The sequence below is a fragment of the Blennius ocellaris genome (assembly GCF_963422515.1).
Source record: "Blennius ocellaris genome assembly, chromosome: 24".
NCBI lineage: Eukaryota > Metazoa > Chordata > Actinopteri > Blenniiformes > Blenniidae > Blennius > Blennius ocellaris.
In genome coordinates, this window is record NC_137673.1 from 1,324,915 (window position 1) to 1,351,184 (window position 26,270).

At 47.7% G+C, this 26,270-nt stretch overlaps 2 protein-coding genes across 3 annotated transcripts; one reads left to right on the forward strand and one right to left on the reverse strand.

Moving 5' to 3' along the window:
- The first annotated feature begins 1,302 nt into the window (after nucleotides 1–1,302).
- cd99 (CD99 molecule) lies at nucleotides 1,303–13,681 on the forward strand. 2 transcript variants are annotated; one of them, XM_080519888.1, is made up of 13 exons: nucleotides 1,308–1,454; nucleotides 3,461–3,493; nucleotides 3,585–3,632; nucleotides 4,544–4,582; nucleotides 4,719–4,763; nucleotides 4,894–4,932; nucleotides 5,067–5,120; nucleotides 5,877–5,981; nucleotides 7,388–7,444; nucleotides 7,515–7,535; nucleotides 11,580–11,696; nucleotides 11,786–11,833; nucleotides 11,932–13,681. In XM_080519888.1, the coding sequence occupies exons 1-13, from the start codon at nucleotides 1,394–1,396 to the stop codon at nucleotides 11,958–11,960; spliced, it is 696 nt and encodes a 231-aa protein (XP_080376014.1). In that variant the 5' UTR covers nucleotides 1,308–1,393; the 3' UTR covers nucleotides 11,961–13,681. The 2 variants fall into 2 exon arrangements, with proteins under 2 accessions (XP_080376015.1, XP_080376014.1); XM_080519889.1 differs by lacking the exons at nucleotides 11,580–11,696; nucleotides 11,786–11,833; nucleotides 11,932–13,681 and adding an exon at nucleotides 8,911–9,306 and having other exon boundaries at nucleotides 1,303–1,454.
- Nucleotides 13,682–13,950: 269 nt separating this feature from the next.
- LOC308147613 (uncharacterized protein) lies at nucleotides 13,951–26,097 on the reverse strand. The gene is made up of 10 exons (XM_080519863.1): nucleotides 25,963–26,097; nucleotides 24,409–24,554; nucleotides 24,199–24,280; nucleotides 23,692–23,827; nucleotides 23,410–23,612; nucleotides 23,198–23,334; nucleotides 22,422–22,563; nucleotides 22,046–22,327; nucleotides 14,750–19,715; nucleotides 13,951–14,628 (listed from the first exon to the last, which is right to left on the reverse strand). The coding sequence occupies exons 1-10, from the start codon at nucleotides 26,071–26,073 to the stop codon at nucleotides 14,624–14,626; spliced, it is 6,210 nt and encodes a 2,069-aa protein (XP_080375989.1). The 5' UTR covers nucleotides 26,074–26,097; the 3' UTR covers nucleotides 13,951–14,623.
- Nucleotides 26,098–26,270: the final 173 nt, after the last annotated feature.

Here is a 26,270-nt window from a genome sequence, read left to right on the forward strand (position 1 = left end):
ATTGAGATGTGTTGAATCAGTTGCTTTGATGTGGACTAACGGCGAGATCACGGGATGTTGCAGCGGTTGCCGGCGCTGCGATTTGCTTTACCGCTGTTCCTGATGCCCGTCATGGCGGTGTTCTCCGTCTCGCCCACAGGCTGCAGCGGCGGCGTGAGGCAGAAGCTGGACGAGGGGCTGAGGCAGCTCCTGTGTGGCACATCCAAGTGAGGGGGAATCAAACCATCACGTCTGATGTGTTGCTCCAAACCACGTTCACCGTGGGGGGGGGGGGGGGGGGGCTTCATCTTAAAAGCATCAATAAAAGTCAAGACGAGCACAGCTGCGCATGATTATTTCTTATCCGACGGTTTGCAGCATGAACTTTTACAAACTGTAGCTGGAGAGACATTTTACAAGTTTTGAACCTGAGGAATGTAAAAGATGAGCAACACGATTTACCATTTATTTCTCTGTGAGCTGAAATAAATAAATAAATATTGCTATTGTTATTTTTTACTTGAGTGAAACAAATTTTGTTTTCACCCATATTTATTTCTCTTTTCCAAAATTTAGAGACTAAAAATGTATCGTCTTTAAAGACAGTGTGTGTGTGTGTGTGTGTGTGTGTGTGTGTGTGTGTGTGTGTGTGTGTGTGTGTGTGTGTGTGTGTGTGTGTGTGTGTGTGTGTGTGTGTGTGTGATGGTTACCATGGAGCCCTTCGTTTTATTTGGCTGGACGCAATAAAGAGGTCAGACAGCTGATTGGACACTAGAGGGCGCTCGAGCTCCATCGGGTAGGAGACGTTGGGTCATTCGAGGGCTGAACGCTTCATAAAGTCTCTGATCCAGTTTGAGCTTCAGATATAACCTGGAAAAAGATTCAGTCAAACCTTGAAACTGGAACTTTCAAACATGGACAACGTGAACAAAACACCGTTCAATCCTTCAGTTTGTCAACACAGACATCGTATTCCACAAAATCAATCAAAATTAAAATTGTTCTGAACAAAGAACCGAATCGGGGTCAGAAGAAGTCGTAAACACGTGTTTGTTGTAGTTCTTCGCAGTTTATGGAAGGAGAAAAAAAAAACTTTCAAAAGGTTCCTGGAGGTGTAAAGAACAAAAAGACGCTCCGGTTGGTTGGTGCGTGCGCGTTCCCGCGCTCAGGGCCGCGCACGGTGAATAAAGACCGTCTGAACACGCGTGCGAGCACGAGCCACACCCAGTGTGTCTCTCTCTCACACACACACACACACACACACACACACACACACACACACACACACACACACACACACACACACACACACACACACACACACACACACACACACACACACACACACACACACACACACACTGTAAGCAGACACTCCGCTTCAGTCCCGAGTCCAAAACAGTTTCCAGCCGACATGAAGCTCTTTTTAAGGATAATTTCTCTCCTGCTGCTGCTTTCTGGAACATTCTCACAAGGTAACAAACACTTTTAAAGAGTTTTTCGTGACTTTAATCCGAGGTGAGAGACCGGAAAAGTTCAGATTTGTTCTTTCAAAGTCTTTAAACCCTCGCCCGTGTTCACTTCAGGCTTGGACAGGGGAGCCGCAGACTTTTCTTATATAAGTCACTCTTAATCTGCCTCTTCCACTCCTAACATGGCCAATACACGGAGAAAGATCACACACTGCTATCTTAAACGGACAATCTATAAATAATATCATATCTGCACGCATGTAGCGTTAAAAAAAGATCACAGATTGGAAGTTTCCCAGCTGGAAAAAAAGGTCACGTGAACGCCTCTTGGATCTATACTTTGAACAAAGTGGTTTTAATTATTAAAAAAACAAACAATTTTACAAAAAGCACAACTGCATATGTTTATATGTGTTGCTGAATGACCCTGACCTGAGTTAACATGAAACAAAAGTGCGCATTTGAGATTAAAAAAATAAATATATATTTATATAATAATTACAACAATCCAAAAAATAAAGGCAGGATGGAAAAAGTTAGATGTTAAAATGCCAAAATTGGACTTTTGAATTGACTTATTGACACCCCAGAGAAGCACGTGATGGAAAAACACCAAAAAAATGATCCACGGTGGAGTAAAACTGGGTCACTTATCTGGAAATATTAAAGTACAAGGAGATTATTCAGTATTTGAGTAAACTCGTGGAGGCCGAGCAAGAGAAACAAACAACTTCCAAATATTGTTCCTTTTGCTTTTAAGACCAAGAAGCACAAGTTTAGTACATTTGTATAAACCTGCCACATTGTGATACTGGGCAACATTATCATAGATGTTCTCTTATTTTAGGCGCCGTCTCCGCAAACGATGTTTTCAAGTGAAAGATTTGTAGTGTTTTGGGTGTCCCGTTTCCACGACAACGGCACCCGGAGCCACTGAAATGTGCTGCTTTTTGTTGTAAAAAGCTCGGCGGCAGCATTAAATCCAGCTGCACGGTGACTCAGATCTTAGGCGGCGAGCGGGGAATATTAAACGCTGAATGACGAGTACGTAACAAGTCGAGCGTCGCCTCAGGAGGAACAGGATGGCAGAGGAAACCACAGCCTCGCTCTCGCTGACATGCAGAAGCTCAAAACCCTCCTTCTGCACGGCTGCGCCCGGGCGGTTTCAATGAACCGGTGAAACCAGTTCATGAATCTAGTCCACGGGTTTTCTGCAGCCACGTGTTGCCCTTGCAGCTCTGGACTTCTTAAAGCAGGACAATTATATTTAGGCCCCGTCCACACCAGCAAAAACAATGTTGGGTTGTTTTTCCAACCACAAGGCACCATGAAAACAAATCAAGACGGCGTAGTACATACGCCAGGCCTGTAGGTGGCGCTGTATTTCTGAACGGAGAAGAAGACACGGAGCATTAAAAAAAAAACGTAGAGATGGACAAATCCACCATGTGACCTTATTACAGGAGCTTCTGCGTGTATTTATTTATTTCGTGGTTTGTATGTAGGTATTTTACCAACTTTTCACGAAAAAAACTCGAAAGCCAAATGGCATGAAATCTTCAGGGACGATTTGGACCAATCGATTATATTTTGGGTCGTTAACAACAAACTGTTTAAAAAAAAAAAAAAAAAAAAAGTCCCATAAAAAGCGGATGAGAGAGGCCCCTCATGCAGATCAAAGGGGATCAGCATCTGTTGCCATGGAGACGCTCCAGCGGGTGACTTTCATTCTGACCACTTCTCCCCGAGAGTCGCTCCTTCCTCTCTGGTCTCAACAAACATGGCCGCCCACAACATGAGTCACGCTCATTCTGACACATCATAGCAACACACACACACACACACACACACACACACACACACACACACACACACACACACACACACACACACACACACACACACACACACACACACACACACACACACACACACACACACACACACACACACACACACACACGCTCTGATCCTCCCCTGAACGTTCTCATGTTTCGTCCCCCGCGCAGGCTTCGACCTGGCAGACGCCTTCGATGACCTCGGTGAGTAGTTGTGCCATGAAATAAATCCCGTTGTCGTGGCGACAGAAGACACGCTGTTCCTCACGCTCGCCCTCCGCTTCTCTTCCTCCAGCCCCGACGCCTGCAAAGCCTAAAGTGGACAAGCCCAAAGATGATGGGGGTGGGTTTGTTCTCGCGCACCGACGTGATTTATTAAGCACCGCGAATAAACACAACCCTGACCTCCGAGCAGCGCCGCCTTCAAGTGATGGTCGGGGTGTCAGTGGGAACAGCTGTCCTCTATATCACATTGACATGTTAATATCATGTTACTATCGCATTAATATCATGTTAATATCACATTGATATCATGTTAATATCACGTTAATATCACATTGATATCATGTTAATATCACATTGACACCATGTTAGTATCACATTGATACCATGTTAGTATCATGTTAATATCACATTGACATGTTAATATCACGTTAATATCACATTGATATCATGTTAATATCACGTTAATAGCACATTGATATCATGTTAATATCATGTTAATATCACATTGACATCATATTAGTATCATGTTAATATCACATTGACATCATGTTAATATCACGTTAATATCACATTGACATCATGTTAATATCACATTGATATCATGTTAATATCACGTTAATATCACATTGACATCATGTTAATGTCACATTGATATCATGTTAATATCACATTGACATCATGTTAATATCACATTGATATGTTAATATCATGTTAATATCACATTGACATCATGTTAGTATCATGTTAATATCACATTGATATCATGTTAATATCACAAAGATATCATGTTCATATCATGTTAATATGACATTACTATCATGTTAATATCTCATTAATATCACCTTACTATCATGTAAATATCATGTTAATATCACATTGACATGACCTTAATACCACGTTACTATCATGTTAATACCACATTAACATCACACTGACGTCAGGTCATGTGGGCGGGGCTTACCCTGCGGTGGGCGGGGCTTACCCTGCGGTGGCGCCTCTCCCGCTTCAGCGTGTTTCTTTGTGTTTCAGGCGACTTTGGCTTCGACCTGGAAGAAGCTCTGAAACCAGGTAAGTGTGGGATCATCTCTCAGGATTGAACGCTTCCAACACGAGGAGACTCGGAACGGCGGCGGCGAGAATAAAACACGCCGAGATTACACTCAGATTATGTCACGTTGTTGTTTTGTTTTGTGATTTGCTGCAGACGCACCAAAGAAACCGGCTGATAATCTCCCGAAGGGCGGAGGAAGTGAGTCCCCAGATTATTTATTCACCTGTTCAGCTATGGAGGAGGTCGGGATTACATCTGTGTGTGTGTGTGTGTGTGTGTGTGTGTGTGTGTGTGTGTGTGTGTGTGTGTGTGTGTGTGTGTGTTTCAGGTGACACCGACCTGGACCTGTTCGATGCTCTCGGACCAGGTAAACTGCTTTTTCCCCTCCTCTTGTGTTCGTTCAGTATCGTCCTCCTGGAGTTCAATGTCTGATTGTAGTTCAGTCCGTTTTTTTCAAAAAACGACACCTAAATATAAAAGCACGTTTCTTTCCGTCCACAGACGACAACCCCAAACCGGACAAACCTGCCGTCAAGCCCCCGAAGAGCGGAGGAGGTAAAAGATGTTTAAAACGTTTATTTGACCCATTTCAAGCCAGTTCAAATGGGGAAAAAAAACAAACTTCCCCCGATGCTCGGAAACAACGCTTTTTGAAAATGGCGACCAAAAGTTGACCTCTCTTGAGAACGCTCCATCGCCGTGGAAACCAGGAATAGCGCCATGACTTTGGGTGGGGAACGTCATTTTTTGAAAACACTCTGTGTTAAGGAGGGGGAAAAAAAACAGTTCTGTCGCCGTAGAAACAAGGGAAAAACACAACTTTTTGTAAATGTGACACTTCCGCGGTGGCGGATACCTTTTGAAAACACTCCGTCTTGAGTGGGAATGGGAGGAAATGCAAATTTTGGACTTGCGCCGTCTCCATGGAAAAAGCAACTTTTCGAAAAGGTTGCGTTTCCATGGAAACGGGGGAAAGAGGCAACTTTTTTGGACTCCGTAGAAATGGGGGGGGGACAGAATTTTGAAAAGACTAACTTCATCTCTATGAAAACCAGGGGAAACGCAACTTTTTGAAAATGCTCTTCCTCCGTGGAAACGGGGTGGGGGGGGGCTACTTTTTGACAACGCTTCGTCGCCACACTTTATTGGACTCGTTTACATTTCGGTTTCATTCCAAACACGGTGGGCGCCGACTCGTACTGGCGACATCGTCTTCGGTCGTTCTGATGTTTCCTCGGGAATCGTTTTCAAAATGTGAAACTTGTTCGGTTTAACTCGTTGGTTGTTAAAGACGATCTCTGGTTCTGACAGGAGGTGGCGGAGGAACGCTGAGCGACTCGGACTTGTTTGACATCACCGGTGGAGGCGGAGGCGGAGGCGGCGACGGAACCTACAAGCCTGATGGAGGCCATGGAGGTAAAAAAAAAAAAGGAAAAGATCTAAAGATTCAAAGGAATAAATGACTAACATTTAACACAGAACCTGACGTACGAACTGCTTGCTCCCGGAGCATGTTGTGTAAAGTAGTTCCTCTTCTTCGTGGAGGGTTTTGTTGTGTTCAGTCACTGATCGCCGTGCCGCTTTTCACAACTTCTCCTGGCGTTGGCCGTAGTAGAAAAAGTCCCGCGGAGTCAGAAACGCCGCCCAGCGAGACTGGAGGTTTGGGCCGAGCATGGAAACAATTACTCGCCCCTCCAAAAGGACGAGAGGAGCCACAGGCCTTCAGCGGGAATGAGAAGCACATGTCTGGAGTCCAGTTTTTATTTTTTTATTTTATTCTCGTGAGCGGTGGGGGATGGTATGGACTCGCTGGAACCAGCAGAGGGCGGTAGTGCAACTGCCATTGAACCCAAGTGAAGAAGAGGAGGAGGAGAAGGAGGAGGAAACAGTCGTCAGGGACGACGAGAGCGGTGTGAAACAATGTTGATAGATAAAACCAGCAGTTGGCGGTAATGAAACTATGTGGATGCAAACTGCCGTTAAACCCAAAAGAAGAAGAAGAAGGAGGGAAACAGTCATCAGGGACAATGAGAACATTGGAAGAAGAAGAAGAAGAAGGGAAACAGTCATCAGGGACAATGAGAACATTGGAAGAAGAAGAAGAAGAAGAAGGGAAACAGTCATCAGGGACAATGAGAACATTGGAAGAAGAAGAAGAAGAAGAAGGGAAACAGTCATCAGGGACAATGAGAACATTGGAAGAAGAAAAGGGAAACAGTCATCAGGGACAATGAGAACATTGGAAGAAGAAGAAGGAGGGAAACAGTCATCAGGGACAATGAGAACATTGGAAGAAGAAGAAGAAGAAGAAGGGAAACAGTCATCAGGGACAATGAGAACATTGGAAGAAAAAGAAGAAGAAGAAGGAGGGAAACAGTCATCAGGGACAATGAGAACATTGGAAGAAAAAGAAGAAGAAGAAGGAGGGAAACAGTCATCAGGGACAATGAGAACATTGGAAGAAAAAGAAGAAGAAGAAGGAGGGAAACAGTCATCAGGGACAATGAGAACATTGGAAGAAAAAGAAGAAGTAGAAGGAGGGAAACAGTCATCAGGGACAATGAGAACATTGGAAGAAGAAGAAGAATCAGTGAAAAATAGGAAAATGTGGCATCTTTTCGGTGTTTGTATTTCCAGGCTAACTCGGTATCAAACATGGGTCCTCCCGATGTGACGTGACGGTGTAAACCACTACCCCCCCCAGCCCCCACCACCACCACCACCACCACCCCCCCCCCCCCCAGCCCCCACCACCACCACCCCCCCCCCCCCAAAAAAAAATCCCTTCTGAACTTTTCTCCCCCGGTTGTGTTGGATTCCAGGTGGCGGCAGAAACCCCAACCATGACCCCAACTACGACTCGGGCTACGACGACCGCGGTACGTTTGGCGTCAGCGCTAACGTTTGGTTCCCGCCGTTCTCCCTAATCTCTGTGTTTTCTCTCCACAGGCAGCGCCGACCAGCCTCAAGGTAAACCCACATTTCTTTTAGCTCACTAGAGCCGTACTTCCCAAAAGTGGGTTTTTTTTACGTTTAAAGTTTAACAGCTGAAAGGGTAACTTTTCAAAAATGGCGCCCGACGCGGAGCTCTACCTCATTGGAGGTAAAAGATCTGAGCGTCTCCATGGCAACAGGTTGGGAATCACCAGTTAAAATCCTGTGTCGGTGTTTTGAACGACACCACAAAGTGAAGTCGAAGCGCAGGTTGACTTCCTGTCTTTGTGGTGCGACTGTATCACCGTTTCCTGTTTCCCTCCCGGATGGACGATACTTTTAAAAACAAGTTTCCGTCCCATGTTGTCAGCTGGACATGTTTCGGTCGGTGTAGCGTCCAGTCTGCCCTGTGGAACGAATTAGAAGAATACTAACACGGCAACGTTGCTCTGAAGTACTGTTAATGCAACTTTGTGAAAACGGCTGCCGAGGTGGAACTTTTTGAAAACAGTGCAACTCTGTCTTGATGTAAATGGCAGGAAATGCAACTTTTGAAAAATGCTTAGTGTCGATGGAAACTGGGGGGGGGGGGGCTTTTTTGAAAATGTTCCAACAGAAGTCTTTGTAGAAACGGGTAAAATGCAACTTTTCGAAATTGCTCAAACTTTGTCTCTGTGGAAACGGGGGAAATCACAACTTTTGGAACAATTCTTAAGACTTATATCTGCAAATATGGAGGAAAAAGAAAACTTTTTAAAATTCTTAAGACTATCTGTCTGATTATAGAGGAAAATACTTTTTAAAAACAACATTTTAGACTCCATGTCTGTGAATATGGAGGAAAACAACTTTTTAGATATTCTTACTTTATCGCCATGACTTGAAGGAAACAGAACTTTTTGAAAATTCTTAGACTTATGTCCGTGAATAGTGAGGGAAAAGAAAACGTTTTGAAAATTCTTAAGACTTATATCCACGAATATGGAGGGAAAAAGAACACTTTTTGAAAATTCTTAGTCTATCGCCGTGACTGGAAGAAAACAGAACTTTTTGGAAATTCTTAAAATTCTTAGACCATCTGCCTGATAATAGAGGAAAACACTTTTTAAAAACAACATTTTAGACTCCATCTCTGTGAATATGGAGGAACACACAACTTTTTTGAAAATTCTTAGACTTATGTCCGTGAATAGTGAGGGAAACGAAAACTTCTTGAAAATTCTTACTCTATCGCCGTGACTGGAGGAAAACAGAACTTTTTGAAAATTCTTAAGACATATCCACAAATATGGAGGGAAAAAGAACACTTTTTGAAAATCCTTAGACCATCTGCCTGATTACAGCGGGGAAAAAAACACTTTAAAAAGTGGCTCCTCTGGCTAAAACCTGCTTCGATTGTGTGTCGTTGCAGGTCCAGACCTCCCGTGGCTCCAAATCCTGAAGATGCTAAATGCTAACGCACCCGAGGAGCTCTTTAAGTGGCTGTCCGGCTTAAAACAGACCGTCGCTCCTCTGTTACAGAGGCTCATGGATCTGCTGGACGCTTTGCCGTTCAACGGCTGAACGTTTACCGCCAAAAAAATAGAAAAAGTCGCTGCTTTTTTGAGGTCAATCGCGGTTTACATGACGTCACAATTGGGTGGTTGTGTTTTGTTTTTGGGTTGTTGTTTGTTGTTGTTGGTGTGTTTAAGTCGTTCTGTACCAAGTGTTCGGGAGTGTCCAGTCCTCAGGGTTCTTTTTTGAAAAATAATTCTTCAGGCGTGCGCACGCCGAGGGTGAAGCGAGAGACGATGATCTGCGCGGAAACGTTTCAAGTGGAAACATAAAAAAATTAAATAAAAAGGAAAACGATGTAGTTAGTCTGCCAGGCCACACGTTGGCATTGTTGGCTGTTTGTGTAATGAAGCCGCAGACACGTGTGCAGAGAACGATACGCTGTAAACAACGCCAGAACAGGGAGCGTTTTCAAAAAGTCGTGTTCTATCCCATTGATATGGAGTTGGTACGTTTTTCAAAAAGTTGCGTTTTCTCCCGTTTTCAAAGAGTTTTTTTCTATGTGGACAGAGCATTTTTGCAAAGTAAATTTTTTTTGGCATTTTTCTACAGAAAATGCTCATTCTCTTTTTTGGAAATTTTTCAATGGGGACAGAGCATTTTCAAAAAGTTACAGGGTTTTTTCCCCCCATTTTTCTACAGAAACAGCATTTTCAAAAAGTATTTTTTTTCCCATTTTCCTATGGGAACAGAACATTTTTGAAAAGTTCTACAGAGATAGCATTTTGAAAAAGTTGTCTTTTTTCAGTTTCCTTATGGAGAGAGAGCATTTTCATAAAGTTGTTTTTTTTCTTCCTGTCTCCACAAAGACATTATTGGAGCATTTAAAAAGTTGGGTTTTTTTCCATTGATCTATGGAGACACAATTTTCAAAAACTTTTTTCAAAACTGGAGCGTTTTCAAAACTGTTGTTCTGTCAGTAGCCCCGTTGTTGTGGAGACAGACTACGAATCCAAAACGCTTGGAACGTTTAGCGTTGCCACTTGGAACCGTTGTGAACGAGTCCCGACCCTCCGGGTGGAGAACTCTTGTTATATTTAATGGCGGTGGAAGTTTTCAACAATCGGCGTGTAAAATCACAACCTTGAGAAATGCGTGCCAAGAGAAAGAGCACTGTTGTCTGGAAGAGCGTGATCTCCTCGTTCGGAGGTGTTCCGACGTTCCCGTGTCGTGACTCACTCCCGTGTTCACGCCCTTTCTTTAAATCCGCCCTGTGACTCGGCTCCTCTTCACAAAACACTCCCGCCGGCTCTCCTCTGAAACAGGAACCCTTAAAATACTTGGAAAAAAATAAACGCATCAGAAGGATGTCGGACCGTTTTCAAAAAGTTGTGTTTGCCTCCTTTTCCACTGAGATGAAGTCAGCATTTTCCCTGTTTATGCGGTGACAGCTGGAGCGTTTTCCAAAAGTTGCGTTTTCCCTGTTTATACAGAAATGGGGTTAGAGCGTTTTCAAAAAGTTGCATTGTCCCCGTTCATACAGAGATTGAGTTAGAATGTTTTGAAAAAGTTGCATTTTTTCTATTTGTACAGATTGAATAAGAGCGTTTTGAAAAAGTTGCATTTTTTAATGTTTATACAGCTCAAGTCAGTGTTTTCAATAAGTTGCGTTTTTTCTGTCTATACAGGGATTGAGTCAGAGCGTTTTCAAAAAGTTGCATTTTTTGTGTTTATACAGGGATTGAGTCGAAGCGCTTTGTAAAAAAAGTTGCGTTTTCCCCATTTATACAGAGATTGAGTTAGAACGTTCAAAAAGTTGCATTTTTTTCTGTTTATACAGAAATTGCCTGTTTTTTTCTCCAAAAAGTTGTGTTTTCTGATTACAGAGATTGATTTGGAGCATTTCCAATAAGTTGCGTTTTTTTCTGTTTATACAGAGACTGAGTCAGAGGGTATTCAAAAAGTTGCGTTTTCAACCATTTTCCCAGAGTTGGACAGTTTTTTTTTAACTATGTTTTCCTCCCTTTTCACTGAGACAGAGTCGGATCATTTTTTCCCCCTAAAGTTGCGCTTTCTCGTCTCCACGGAGACGGCGCACTTTCAAAAAGTTGCGCTTTCATTGTCGCGTTTGCCCGTTTCCACTTGAAAACGGAGCCTCGGCTCTCCAGACGTTTTCCAAAATCTCCTCTTGGTAAGATGAATGAATGAATGAATACATGAATAAATGAAATGAAATAAAATGAAAATGAATTTATTTATTTTTTTATTTAAAAATGTAATTAAATTAAATTAAAAATAAAGTGAATGAGTGTTTCTTCTTGGCACATGACACCTCCTGTTGATGACTCACCCCTCTGAGTCTGCCCCACCCGAGTGGGGTGTGTGTGTGTGTGTGTGTGTGTGTGTCAGCCTCTCTCTCCAGCTTCTTCACATTCCTCAGCGTTCTCTCACCAACACATCATCCAGCCTGCAGCGTCACGCTGCCCCCTGGTGGACAGCCAGCTCAAACTCCCTTAAAGGACTTGTTTGTAGGACATTCCCTGTGTTTGAACTCACCTGAGCCGGTTGTGACTCCGCCCCCTCCAGAAGCCGGCTCCGGTCAGATCGCGGGGATCGTCAGCGCGGTGGGCGTGGCCCTGCTGGGCGCGGCGTCCAGCTACTTCGCCTACCAGAAGAAGAAGCTGTGCTTCAAGCTGCAGGGGGGTGGGTGGTCTTCCTCGTCTTCGTCGTCCGCGTCAGAATCCCGCCGTCTCACGCTTTTTTTTTTCTCCCTCCCCCCCCCCACCGTCCAGGTGCCGATCCAGAGAAAGGTCAGAGGGGGACGCACTCGCAGCCTCAAGGTGAGAAACGACGCAGAGTCTGTAAAAATAAGAGTCGAGTGTGAGCGCAACTTTTTGAAACCGCGCAACCGATTTCTTTTATTTGTGTGTGTTTGCAGTCCTCAGCAACCTGCTGCAGTCCAACTAGAAGGCCCGGTCCCTCCTCTTCCTCCTCCTCCTCCTCCTCCTCCTCTTCCTCCCAGCGGTTCACGTCCAGCGCCCCCGTGTGGTCGACTTCAACTCTTGGTGGAATTGTGTACATACCTTCGGTTTACTGGGTTCAGCAGGGAGAACGACTTGGCGTCGCTCGAGTCCACGTTCACTCGTTTTAACATTTTTCAAAAAAAAACATTTAGCAACACTTCCATTAAAACTTTTTTTTTTTTTTTAAGTTTTCTTGCAAGTATCACGTTTCTGGATTCAATCCAGCTGAAGGAGCTTTTTAATACGAAGGTCAACTGCAGGACCCCCCCCCCCCCCCCCCCCCCCGAGTATCGTTAGCTTTTGGGGGGGTCCGGTTCACACGACAACGTGAAAACACAACGTCCGAATCATTTCGGGGGTCCGTTTACGCGACTACGGAAAAAGATCATGTCGTTTTGGGGGTCTGTTTTCACATTGTCATGTAAACGGACAACTTTCGTATCGTTTCAGGGGTCCATTTACGCAACAACGGACAATTTCCGCATCGTTTTGGGGGCTCGTTTACACGACAACGGAAAACTATCGTGTCATTTTGGGGGTCTGTTTTCACATCGTCATGTAAACGGACAACTTTCGTATCGTTTCAGGGGTCCGTCTACGCGACGACGTGAAAGCACGTTCGTATTGTTTTGGGGGTCCGATTTACGCGACAACGCACAACTTCCGTATCGTTTACGCAACAACGTGAAAACGCAAAAACATACATATCGTTTCGGTAGTCCGTTTTCACATTGTGGTGTAAACGGAAAACTTTAATGTCGTTCAGGAGGTCCGTTTATACGGCGCCACTGAAAATGCTACTTTTTGAAAACGCTTTTCACCCTCGTCTCTGTGAAAACGGCGGGCAAACTGCTGCGCCAACTGCGTCATTTTTTAGCGTTCCTGCCATTTCCGTGTCGTTTTCAAAACGCCACCGTGTCAATGTGGCCTCGGTTTGTCGCGCTACGTTTTCAACATGTTCCACCCTCGGGGGGGGGGGGGGGGATCTTCACCTGCTAGCTTGTTGTCGCTAACCGCAAACAGCCAACAGAACGGAAAATCCTTGACATTATGACAGTTTGATATTAAATGTGCTTTGAACTATTTATGCTTTGAGGTCTGGAAAAGTCAACGTGCAAAAAATTTAAAGACTTTCATGTCAGATATCCAACTTTTTACTCAATATCGTTACGTTTTTTACGACGAATTACAATCTTATAACCATCTTTCAAACTTTGTTGGCTAATTCTCTTCTGGACACGATTAGAACTCTAAAAACACAAGATTCAATATGAGGCTCATTTTAGTCTGTAAATTTGTAAAGCTTGTAAAGAAACTCAAGTTCTTTCTCGATGCAGCCTTGCAATGCCACTTGTGACCACAAGGTGGTGCAGCGTCTCAGTGTTCAACAACAAAAACAAGCAGATTTTTAAAAGGTGTTCTAAGAAAAGGACACTTTGGTTTTTTTTTTTGCTGCACTGAAATTTAAAGGTATTTTTTTAAAGTAGGGTTTTATAGACACATGAGGGTGTTTTAATCTAGAAAAAATAAACAACCAGGGAATGAATGATTCTACTTCATTCGATCGTTTTTGTTTTGCCATCATTTACACGATGCAGGAATTAATGAATGTGTTTTTTGTGAGTGGATTTGAAACGTGTTGAATAAAGCGATGTTGTACAGCGAGTCTGTTCCGTGACTTTTGACGCCCGAAAACAAACTCCAGCGGGTTAAAAGGAGTTACAAAGAGAACCGCCGTGCTACATGCTAAAGGCTAGCATCTCGTCGGCACTGATGTGAGACTATGAACGGATGAATGTGACAGAATAAACAGAACCACTGAAATGACTTCCATTTGAAATAATTTTATTTTTGTCACCGAGAACCAAATATAAACCCCGCTTCACCCCCCCCCTCCCCCCCCCCCCCACCCCATATAATAATAAGCCATCGGATTTCTTCAAATATTTACAAAAGATAGAAAAAAGAAAGATAAATAAATAGAACCTCCCAGAAGCAACAAACATGGTGGAGTTCACGCCTGCTGCTTCAGTCAAAATGGATTCAACTTGAATATTTGTGAAGAAGTGATGTTTTGCTGTGTTATTGCTGAGTGGAGGTGAAGGTTGGAGGAGAGTGGCGCACACTGCCCTCTACTGGTGATGCCTGGTGAGGACAGGCAGTGCTCCACTCCTAATTACATACATTGTTTTGTTTTTAAAGGATGAAGCGATCCTACAACTTTTAGGCTTCGTCTAAATCGGTAGATTCCAGGATGTTAAAACAGCGTTAAGATCCTTGTTTCAGTGTACGAACACAACACTTCAAGTTCAAGGTGAGAGAAATAATCAACAGTGCAAAAAGCAAACAATGTCATTTATGGCTTACTGATGTGAAAACGGGAGAATAATTTTTTTTTTTTGTCGTCGTGTTTTTCTTGGGGTTTTTTGTGTGTGTGTGTGTGTGGTTTTTTTTTTTCCTTCTCACAGCTTTCAAAAGCTTTGAAGCCATTAAGTCTCCAAACCAGGCGAAGCGGTTCCAGAGCAGGCACTTCAGTACGAGCCGTCCCAGCAGGCCTCCGGCCGTCAGGCACAGGCGGCGGCGGCGGGTCCCAGACACCAGCCGCCGTCAGTCTGAAACGAAAACCGCAGGCCGTCAGCGTCGGCGTGAACAAATTCTTCACGATAATGAACAAAGTCCCTTTTGATTTTCGACCCGAGTCGCGAGACGACATTAGTGGCGACGCAAACTCACCGTCGTTATCGGAGTCGAAGCCGAAGAAGGTGGAGCAGGTCTTGAGCGCCAGGTGCCTCTGCAGCTCCGGGGCGCAGTGGAAGGTGGTGAAGCAGCTGGCGCAGCGCTGCCGCCGCGGGGGGGCGGGGGAGGCGGCCGGCTCGGGGGCGGAGCTGGCCGGCGGCGCCTCGGAGAAGCACATCTCCTTCCGGCGCTTGGGCATGGTGGTGAACTTCTCGTCCAGGTACACGGTGGGAGGCAGGCGCAGGTAGGGCTTCTTGCTGTACTGCTTCAGCGTCTCGCTGCACACCGAGAAGTCCCCGCCGCACGGCCCTCGCCGCTTGGCCACGCGGGCCTGCGGAGGAGGCGCCGCCCCCGAGGAGCCCCTCTCCAGCTGGGCTGGATTCTCGGCTGGCTTCTCGGACGCTGATGGATCACCGCCGTCGCCGCCTTGTCCCTTGACGTCAGTTCCGTCGTCTTTACCAACGACCTGACTCTGCCTCTTTGCTTTGTCCGACACCTTCACAGCTTTCGATCTCTTGGATGTTCCCAAGGAACCTCCTGAGGCTCCTCCCTCTTCAGGAGTCGACGACGCCGCTGCTCCCCCTCCGGCTCCATCCTGACGCTTCTCGCCACGTTCTGACGGGACAGGAGTCTTGCATGGCCGTTTCTCCTTGACAGACTTTTTGTCCGCCTTTTTATTCGAGCTTTTATTTGCATCTGAAGATGATTTTTCTTTTCTCTTCTGTGGCTTCTTGGGTTTTTCCTTAGACTGTAGGTTCTGGAGTTTCTCTGTGGTGGTTTGTGTTTTTTCTCTTCTTTTCTGTGGCTTCTTGGGTTTCTCCTCAGACCGTAGACTCTGGGGTTTCTCCTCAGACCGTAGACTCTGGGGTTTCTCCTCAGACCGTAGGCTCTGGGGTTCCTCCTCAGACCGTAGGCTCGGGGGTTTCTCCTCAGAATTTAGGCTCGGGGGTTCCTCCTCAGAATTTAGGCTCGGGGGTTCCTCCTCAGAACATAGGCTCGGGGGTTCCTCCTCAGAACATAGGCTCGGGGGTTCCTCCTCAGAACATAGGCTCGGGGGTTCCTCCTCAGAACATAGGCTCGGGGGTTCCTCTTCAGAATTTAGGTTCGGGGGTTCCTCCTCAGAATTTAGGCTCGGGGGTTTCTCCTCAGACCGTAGGCTTGGGGGTTTCTCCTCAGACCGTAGGCTCGGGGGGTCCTCCTCAGACCGTAGGCTCGGGGGGTCCTCCTCAGACTTTAGGCTCGGGGGTTTCTCCTCAGACTTTAGGCTCGGGGGTTCCTCGGTGGTGGTCAGTGTGACGGGAAGCTCGGAGTCACCTGGTTCTGTTGGTTTGACATCATTGGACGCTTCAACCCCAGCTGCTGCTGCGTTGGACTCGGGTTGGGCAACAGTGGCAACAGTCTTGGTATGTTTCTTGAAAGCTGACGAGACATGATGGTTGTTCTTGATCATCCTGGTCGTACCCTTGTGACTCTTTGTATGCGACTTCTTTAGTCTGGCCATGTCTGGCTTTGGCGTTTTGTTGACACACTGCTGCAAATTGCTGGGTGACACCAGTTTTTCTTCACCATGTCTCCTTTTAAGAAATCGCCTGAGCTTGGATTCATCTGCTACCATCTTGGCGGGTTTCACTGGAACCGGGATCTGCCGTCCCGTCTCTTCTTTCTCCTCACTACTTGCTGCAGACTTTGTGGGCGACCGAGCAGATCGCTTCTGATCCCTGCGCTCGACTGCTGCTTCCCTGATAGTTCCCTTGTGACTGGTGGCGTTTTCATCCCTTTTGGTCTTCGGAGGACGGCCTCTTCTTTTGGGACCTTTCTCGTTGACCCTCACCTTGACCTTCAACTTGTGCCTGACCTTCCGAGAGCGCTTTATCAAGAACGTTGAAATGGCTTTGTGCACTTTAGGAGGCGTACTGGTCGCTTTTCTGAATTGCAACCTCAGACATGGACCGGAGGTCTTTGTGGACGTGTCCTTGTTGGAGAGGTTCTCCAACACGTTTGAATTTTTGCCCTGGTTTTCCCTCGAGGCTCGGGCTGCGGGCTTTTCTTTCCGCGGCTCCCGTTCGGGTCGTTCCAGTCGCTTGTGGGATGAGGTTCGGTCAGCGTCTTTCGATCTCGGCCGTTTTGTCCCGGCCGGTGCGTGGCCGCGTCTGTCCACCGTTTGAACGTTTGTGTCCTTACCCTGCTGGGCGTAGTGCTCTCGCTCGTGAAGGTTGAGAGCCCAGAGGCAGATGAAGAGACGGGAGCACCCGGGGAGGCAGCACTCTGCCTGGAGCGGACTGTGCTTCCTGGTGTGTCGCCTCATCTCTATGCCCGTCTTGAACCTGGCGGTGCAGCCCTGATGGAGGCAGGGGTATCGGGGACTGAGCCGGTGTCTCTCCACGTGATGCTGGAAGTGCTCGAAGCTCCACAACACCCTCTTGCAGATGGAACACTTGCCGCTCCCCACACTGAAGGCCAGCTCTAAAGGCCCGACGTCGCCGGGGTGATCGTCAAGGGCGTGGTAAAGCAGCGCCACGTGGTTCTTTGACAGGTCTTTGCGCCAGGAGCATCCGTCCGCCGGACAGAGAACCTTCGCCCCCGCCGCTACTTTTTCACCTTCAACCACCTTCCGGTCTTGTTTAGTGTTGGTCGTCTTCAGGACCTCCGGAGATGCTGAAGTGCTCACTTGACCTTCTGAGGACTTCCTGTGTTGCGGCGTTGCTGCAGAGGGAGCCGCATCTTTGTGTTTTCGAAGCTTGTGATTTGTAGCACTGTCGCTTTTTATTTCCTGAGAGTTTTTAGCCTTCAAGTTGCGTTTTAATCTCTTTAACTCCTTCCTTCTGCCCGTGTGTCCGTTTAACTTGTGAACTGTGGGCTTGGAGCCGAGCTGCATCTCATCCACGGGTTTGTTGTTCGATCTTAAAGTTCTTGATTTGGACCTTGTAACCTCCGGCGGACTGTGTGGCTGTGAGCGTTCTGAGCAGACGGTGGATTTCCTCGGTCTCCCTCTTTTCCCTGACGACACGCTTCTGGGCTGAACTTTGGCAGAGGTATCTTTGGTGTCGGAGAGTCTTTTCGCCTTGACTTTGTTACCGGGCGGCTCTTTCAGTCTCTTCAGCTTCTCGATGTGATCCGACAGGTGCATCATGGCCAGGAGGTCGTCTTTGAACGCCACGCCACAGAACATGCACTCGTCTCTGCGGTAGTGGAACATGGCGTGCTCCACCACGCGCCGTCCCTTGAAATCCTTGCTGCAGAAGGTGCAGCAGTACTCCAGTTTGGATTCCTCCGTCTCCGGCTCGCTGTCCTCCGCCTCGCCGTCCTCTGGGATGAAAGAACCAACGTCCTGCCTGCTCCCTTCTCTCCATAGGACAGACGCTTCCCGTTCTGGGACCAAGCAGCTGGAGGTAGATGGCAGTTTGTGCAGATTTTTCATCTCTTCGGCAGCACAGTTTCCTGAATCTTGCCTTCTGTCGTTCCCCAGACCTCCAGCGAGCCGCTCGGGTGAAAGTTCTCGAACCATTTCCGTTACCAGTGTGAGAGCGGATAACTCGTTCTGGTCTGCGGGACGACCAGACGTGATCTTGGAGATGTGGACCGCTCCTTTAGGTCGGGTTGACGGCGACTTCTGCTCTCCGTCGCCACCTTCAGGAGCTACTTTCCCAGACTGTGAAGGTCCCGTGTCTGTGACTTTATCTAAAACCGTAGGGCTTTTGTCTCCCGGCGAGGTCAGTGAAGCCTCGTCCCCACCGGCTTTGCAGACTTTGTCCAACACTGGGGACTGCGAGGCGATGGTGACTTTCATTTCGACAGCGGGCTCTTCACAGTCTGTACTCAGCGCCGCCGGGGACTTCTCAGAGATCTCCCTCGCCGAAGACAGCTTCCGCAGGACAGCTCGAGCGGCCGGAGGCTGCAGGGCCTCTTCCTCTCGCGCTCCCTCCACTGTTTCCGGGCGTCCGCAGGGCTCTGGTGGGGGATCTTTGAGAGGGTCTTTGGGAGGACTTCCCTGCACCGAGGAGCGCGTGATGGTCGACACGGAGCCGTGCGCGTTCAGGCCGACGCCCTTCCCTTTCGGCTTGCGCGAGTAGCAGTGCAGCTGATGCACCAGCATGGCGACGTCCCTCGCTCGCAGGATCACCTCTTTGCCGTGCGCGGCCCTCGCGGGCTGAGGCGCTTCCACAAGCTTCACAGTGGGTTTGTACAGCAGCACCTGAGGAAGTCCCCGCTGCCGGCTGGAGGACTCCTCGGCGAATGTTCCCAGCAGCTCGTTGTCGGGTAAGGAAAGCTCCAGAACAACCTGAGGAGCAGCGGCCGCTTTCACGCCGTCCAATGAAAAGTCTTTCTGGTGCTTGACGCCGTTCTCCTTCGACTTGACCTCAAAGTTCTCGGCCGGCTTGTGTTTGACGCTGTTCTTGAAGGGAACACCTTCGGACCTGTTGATCGCGGAAGATCGATGGTGCTTTTGGTCTCTCAAGCCGTGTTTCTTCATCTTGAGAGGGACGCTGTTCTCCTCGAGAGTTCCTGAGTCTTCCAGGAGCCACCTGGGTTTCCTGATCCGCCGCTTCTGTGGGTTCTTCTCCGAGAGCCGCGTGGTCCGTCTGTGCTCCCCGTTGTCCCGCAATCTGTCCAGCTGCCAGAACGAGCGCCGCAGAGGTTCAGACGAGGCCTCCTTCAGCGGCCGTGACCTCTGGTGGCCCCTCTTTTTCCCAGCATGCTCAGCCTTCAGTCTCTTGGACGTTTCGTCGGCGTCGTTTTTGTGGTGCCGCTTCTTCTCCACGGCCTGAAACGCCCTCCTCCTCTCTCTCCGACAGGCCGACCGGAACGCGGACTCTTTGGTGCAGTAGTTGGAGATCCACTTGTCCTCCATGATCTCCTCCAGGGCGGCGCTGACCAGCTTCTCGCTCATCAGCTTCAGACAGTTGGTCCGCAAGGCGATGAGGTTCCAGAACTCCGGGTCGAAGCACAGGTCCTTCTTCAAGATCTGAGGGAGGAGAGGAGAGTGGAGGTGAAGGAGTCTGACTTCAGTCCACATGGACAGACGCCCCGAAGCTCCAACATTAAATGGCAAGAAACATCTTGTTTGTTTCAAAAAAAAAAAAAGTGTATACCACACAATAAAAAAAAAGTCAAATTTCCGAACTAAAAACTGCTTAAACAGTGAAGATAGATGGAATTGCTAAAAATTAATGATATAGCAAAAACTACTCCAATAGAAATGAAATGATACAGGAAAAAAGGTCAAACTAAAGCTATTAAAGTTCAGCTTTTTTTCCAAGGAAAGGAAGGGAAATAAAAGGTTAAATGAAAAAAGGACGAAAGAAAATAAGGAAAAAGATAAGGAAAATTAAATCAAAAAATGAAAAGATGGATAACATGAAAAATTTCAAAAAGAAAAAGTCAAACAAATGAAATATGAATAAAAGGAAAAGAAAGAAAATATGAACAACTGAAAGAAGATAACGATAAGGGGGTACTTTAACATGAGGAAACATCACAGCCGCTAAAAGAAGCTAAAGTGGCTAAAACACCCAAGATGCAGAAAATTAAGCGAGAAAATTCATGGAGAAAAAAAGGGGAAAAATCTCTAATTATACAGTGGTATGAAAAAGTTTGGGCACCCCTGTACATTTTCATGATTTTCCTTTATAAATCATTGGTTGTTTGGATAATACATTCCAGTTAAATATATCTTATAGGAGACAAACACAGTGATATTTGAGAAGTGAAATAAAGTTTATATGATTTACAGAAAGTGTGCAAGAATTATTTAAACAAAATTAGGCATGTGCATAAATGTAGGCACCTTTATATCGTATTGATTTTAATACCTTTAGCACTAATTATTGGAACTCAAAATTGGCTTGGTAACCTCAGTGACCCTTGACCTCCATACACAGGTGAGTCCAATCATGAGAAAGGCTATTTAAGGAGGCCAATGGTAAGTGTTTCTCCTCTTTCAGAGATTGAAGCTCTCAGTTTCAACTGGGAGGAACATTGTGAGGAAGTGGAAGACCACAGGCACAGTTCTAGTTGAGGCCCGGCGTGGCAGACCAAGGAGAATCTCAGATAAACAGAGGGCAGGATGGTGAGAACATCACAGTCGACCCACAGAGCAGCTCCTGCAACATCAACCTGCTGCAGATGGTGTCACTGTGCATCGTTCAACTATTCAGCGCACTTTACACAAGGAGATGCTTTATGGAAGAGTAGTGTGGAAAAAGCCTTTTCTCTGCACACGCCACAAACGGGCTGGCTTGAGGTCTGCTAAAGCACATCTGGACAAGCCGGCTTCATTTTGGAACAAGGTGCTGTGGACTGATGAAACTACAATAGAGTTATTTGGGCATAACCAGGGGCGTTCTGCACGGCGGGAAAAGAATTCAGCATTCCAGGAAAAGAAGTTGCTGCCTCCAGTCAAATGTGGTGGTGGTCCCATCATGCTCTGGGGCTGTGTGGGTGATTCCCAGTGCAGGGACTGGGAATCTTGTTCCAGTTGAGGGGCGCATGGATTCCTCTCAATATCAGCAGATTGTGGAGAACAATGTCCAGGAATCAGGAACAAAGTTGAAGTTGCGCCGGGGCTGGATCTTTCAACAAGACGATGATCCTAAACACTGCTCAAAATCTACTAAGGCGTTCCTGCCGAGGAACAAGTAGAACGTTCTGGAACGGCCATCTCAGTCCCCAGACCTGAATGTTATTGAAAATGTATGGTGTGATTTAAAGCGGGCGGTCCATGCTGGGAAACCATCAAACCTGACTGAACTGGAGAGGATCTGTAAAGAAGATACCTTCCACCACAATCCAGACCCTAACTGGAAGCTATAGGAAGCGTTTAGAGGCTGTTAGTTCTGAAAAAGGAGGATTCACAAAATATTGAGCCATTTTTCTTTTGTGATGCCTAAATTTATGCACATGCCTAATTTTGTTTAAATAATTCTTGCACACTTTCTGTAAATCATATAAACTTTATTTCACTTCTCAATATCACTGTGTTTGTCTCCTATAAGATATATTTAACTGGAATTTTTTATCCAAACAACCAATGATTTCTAAAGGAAAATCATGAAAATTTACAGGGTTGCCCAAACCTTTTCATACCACTGTACCTGCGACACTTTATACATTCAACCTCAGTTTTTATTTGTATAGCAGTTTCTTATTGGCTGTTTTTTTCCTTAAATTAAGATAATTAGCATGTCAGACTAATTTCATTTGTTGGGGGGGGGGAAATAAAAAAAACACTCTTGGCCATACAGGTTTCAGTCCTTTGCTTTAGGCGTACATTTGATGAGGACGTTCCTTTCCTACCTGCAGCGTCTCGAAGCGAACGTGGTTCCCGATGGGGCAGCCGTCCACGTGGTACTCCTGGTCGGGCTGCATGTAGAGGAGGTACACCGTCTTGTAGGACTCCACCGTGCGCTCCAGGAAGAAGACGAGCAGCGCGCAGGCCCGGCACACGTCCAGGTCGCCGGGCAGCAGTCCGGCCACCGTCTTGTAGATCAGGGCCTTGGTGGCGACGTCGCAGGGGAGACGGGACTGCAGGGCGTTGGCGCAGAGCTCCACGCAGAACTGGATGCCGGCGTCGCCCGCCTGCCGGCAAAACAACAACATCAACACGACTCAATCCGGCCCCGGGGGGAAAATAAACGCAGAGATCCAACGCAAAGCCGAAACTGCGCCTCACTTCTTGCAGTATGGCTCTGATGAAGGGGAAGATGGAGTGGACGTTGGTGGCGGACAGCATCAGCCGCTGACTCTCCTGCAGCAGAGCTTGCGTCGACGTGTTTAAGCGGCCGTGAAGCTTCGTCCACACAAACACAAGGTCGCTGCACAACAACGGAGACGGAAACAGGCGCTTAGGACACGTTGTTTTTAACCGGTTGACGCAGTTTTGTTTTTTTACGGCAATGAAACCAACAGAGAACAATACACTAGAAACTTTAGCGACGGTAGAACACGGACGTTCGCGTGGACAGTCGACCAAGTCGGATCGCTACTACGGCGACCTTCAAAATAAAAGTACCAAGTCCCAGGAGAATATGGACTGGGACATTGTTCTTGTTGTGCGGCTACTGAGCATGTGCAGAACTAATCCGGCAGCATCATTTCAGAAAAGCTGCATTTTCCACGGTTTCCATGGAAAACTTGAGCTCTTTTAAATTGGAGGAATTTATTTTCCAGATACAGTGAAGACAAACTGCCCCCATTGGTGTGACAGCACCTTGCATGGCTGCAGCCTCCGTCGGTGAGTGAACGGGTGAATGTGATGAACTATGTAAAGCACGTTGGGGGGGGGGGGGGGGGCTGCTCACACTATATGAGCCAAACCCAAAATTTGTTCTCGTTTCCACAGAAACCCGAGCGTCTTCTACCCCCACAAAAATCCCTGTTACAGTTTCCTATTTCCACCGCGGTGCCGAGATCAGACCCCGTCCACCAGAACCCGCGGCGCTGACGTACCACAGGTAGTAGAGGTCTCCTCTGCGGAGCTGCTGCGACAGGAAGGCAGCGCAGAGCGCCAGCAGCAGCTCGTCCTCCTCCTCGCACTCCAAGCTACAGATGATGTGCACGGCGTCCTTGCCGCTCAGAACGGCCACCTTGGGGGGGAGAGACGGAGGACGAGAGTGTGAGAGGTCGGGAGACGCCGGGGGGAGGGGCCTCCGTCCACCCACCTCTCGGTGCAGGCGGTCGTGCTGCGACGTCTTGTGGAGCCACGTGAGGTAGACCTGGAGGAAGAAGGAGTGCTGTCCGGCGGCGGGGTGCCGGGCGCAGCACCTGGCCAGAGCCATTGCCTCCGCCACGCGCCGGCGGGACAGCAGGTAGTGCACCCGGAGCTCGAAGAAGACCGGCGGCTCGGAGCCGATGCACCCGTCCACTGGGGGGGGGCAGAGGGAAACGCTCACAGTCTGGACGGCCGGCTGGGACGTGGCGCCGGTGGCCGAAACTCCACTCACCTTCATTCTGAGGTAAACTGGACTCGCTGAGAATGGCCTGCAAGGCCGGGCTGGCCCAGGGGCCGCCGCCCCGGACCAGACGCTCCACCTGAAGGAAGTGCACGCTCTGCAGCTTTGACAGGACCGAGTGACACGTCTGCAGGAGGGACGGACGACACGTCAAGGGGACAGTGACCATTGAAAAGTATCACCTGGTTTCATAAAACTCAGTTTATACACGGAAGCAGCATTCGGAGGTAAAGTTGACGTTTCCCAGGTGGAAGTATCGTCAATACTTTAACCTCAGTGAGGTGAAAGAAGGACGTCCACGCGGAGGGGACATTATGTACCCTCGCAAAGCATTTGTCAACTTGTATCTAATGAAGTGTCTCTCAAGGGCACAGCGTGCTACAAAAGTAGAGGCCAAACAACACTGTTGTTGACACTGCCGGTGACGTCAACAAAGAAGGACACGAACTCCAGACGAACGCGGACAACTGGACATTTTCTGACCGACTTCCTCCTCACCTGGAATGTTTTAGAGAATTGTTTCAGTGGCTCCTCGTCGAAGTCCTTCTGGTCAAAAAAGAGCAGCAACTCAAAAATGCTCCTGAGGAACAAACGAATAAAAATAAATAAGAATTTGCGTTAACTTTCTCAACACATCACAGTGCTGGTAAACCTTGTTTTTGTGTGTGTGTGTGTGTGTGTATGACTGGGGTACGACTGTGTACTTACAGAGCCAGGCTGCTGAGAGTACGCAGCACGTGCTCACAGTTTGACGCGAAGCCGGTCGAGGCCCGGGCAAAGTAGCAGAGCGCCACCTGGAGGATCCTGAGCTGAGGCAGCGGCAGTTGCCAGCGCGAGGCGTGCTGCTCCACCAACTGCAGTGGGGGGGGGGGGGGGGGGGGGGGAGAGAAACCTTCAGAGGACCCCTTTGTGTTTTAAACAAGTTGTGACTGATGGTGACGGAAATATTCTGATTGCAAGGCTCCAGTGTGCCTCTACCGCCCCCTAATGGACAGAAACAGGCCTTCCCGGTGCTGTGATTCAACCAGAAAACATATTGTGCTGTCCAAATGGTTTTATCTCTCAAAAAACCAGTGAATAAATACATTAAAAAGTAGTTTGTAACTATTTTATTTGAGGAAATTGTTCACTTTTCTCATTTATGACAAAAAAAACCATTTGATCACAACTCAACTTTTCTCCATTGTATTCAGGAGATCTACTTTTCGTAACGGTATTACTTCAAGTGTCATTAAATGGTGTAAATGTTCCAGCCACCACAGAACTGAGCATTCGGCTGTCTGAGGACACGTCCACAAGACAAGTGTTTTGTCGCGTCACGCCGCTCAGAGCGTTTGAAGATGCAACTTTTTGAAAATGCTCCCGACTCCCATCTCCGTGGGAAAAGAAAAGAGAAAAAAAAAAAATCAGAGAAACCGTGTGATTTCATTTCAAAAACAAGCAATAGCGCCAACTCGTGGCTTGGCACGCTCGCTACATTGTTCTCAAAACGCTGCCATGTAAACACGAAACGTTTTCACTTGAAAACGGGGCTTTAGTTCCCGGATGCAACTCGCCTGATTGCAACACTTGTAATTTAACTTTTTGTTTGTGTTTTTTTTACAAGCTTGATAAAAACATCAACATTAGATTGAGCTTGTAGAGAAGTGAGACCTTTAAACCCTGCAGGACAGAGTTGGACACCCGTGCCGTCTGTCCTCGGCTGGCTCAGAATGCATAAATACCTCCGAGTGTGAGACATAAGCCGAGGGACCGTGTGATCAAGACACGTTACGAGACAGACAAGACCAAAACATAAAGAGGACTTTTAAGTCCACGTCTGTTGCCAATAGCACGAAGTGAGTTAACTTTACACGCACTTCGCAACGCGGGCCGAGATGTTGTCACTCCGACCGACTTAAACCACGAGGAATGATGGATAAACACACGTTGGAGACGCTGTCAGACAGATTTATTGGAACATTTAACGCGCTAACGAGGCTAACTGGGAGTGTAAACTGAGCTAAGCTGGGCCAAGGCGAACAGCCTCACGTCAAACCCGCAACCCGGGGGCTTGTTGGCGGAGTGTCGCAGGCCTGCTGCTCCCGTAAGCCCTTCTAGAAAGTCGCTAATGTCAAAAATTGAGAATTTAAAGGCGTCGGTCGTTCCAAACGAGGGCTGGGTGGCGAGATGCTAACGGGCTAACATGCTAACGCTAGCACTCCTGGGGGAGGGGAGTCGCTCTCGGACGAGCTCCACAATCGGCCACCGAGTGGGACTCACGGCGCAGAAGTCGGAGCAGAACCGCTGGCTGTCGCCCCGCTGCGGCTCTCCGCCGAGCAGACCGTGTAGTTGCGTCTCCAGCCCCTCCAGCTCGGCGCTGTCCTCCGCCATACTGCCCGTGAAGCCCCGCTCGTAGCTGCTAGCCACTCCACATACGTCCACATACGGCGGGGGCGCTGCTTTAACGCGCCGGGGCACACCGGAGGGACGTCAGCGGCGGAGCGGACACCGCCGAGCCGGCAAGCCCCGCCCACGCGGTGTGACCAGGTGCACACGGCACGCGCAGCGACCCACATGGCAGACACAAA

Bases quoted from the DNA above. Each gene is read 5' to 3' on its own strand.
- cd99 (XM_080519888.1), top strand. From the start codon at position 1,394: ATGAAGCTCTTTTTAAGGATAATTTCTCTCCTGCTGCTGCTTTCTGGA. The intron at 4,583-4,718 runs GTAAGTGTGGGA...GATTTGCTGCAG, and splicing joins GGAAGAAGCTCTGAAACCAG to ACGCACCAAAGAAACCGGCT. The intron at 4,933-5,066 runs GTAAACTGCTTT...TTCCGTCCACAG, and splicing joins GTTCGATGCTCTCGGACCAG to ACGACAACCCCAAACCGGAC.
- LOC308147613 (XM_080519863.1), bottom strand. From the start codon at position 26,073: ATGGCGGAGGACAGCGCCGAGCTGGAGGGGCTGGAGACGCAACTACAC. The intron at 22,564-23,197 runs GTACGTCAGCGC...GTTGTTGTGCAG, and splicing joins GGAGACCTCTACTACCTGTG to CGACCTTGTGTTTGTGTGGA. The intron at 22,328-22,421 runs GTGAGGCGCAGT...TTTTGCCGGCAG, and splicing joins TCAGAGCCATACTGCAAGAA to GCGGGCGACGCCGGCATCCA.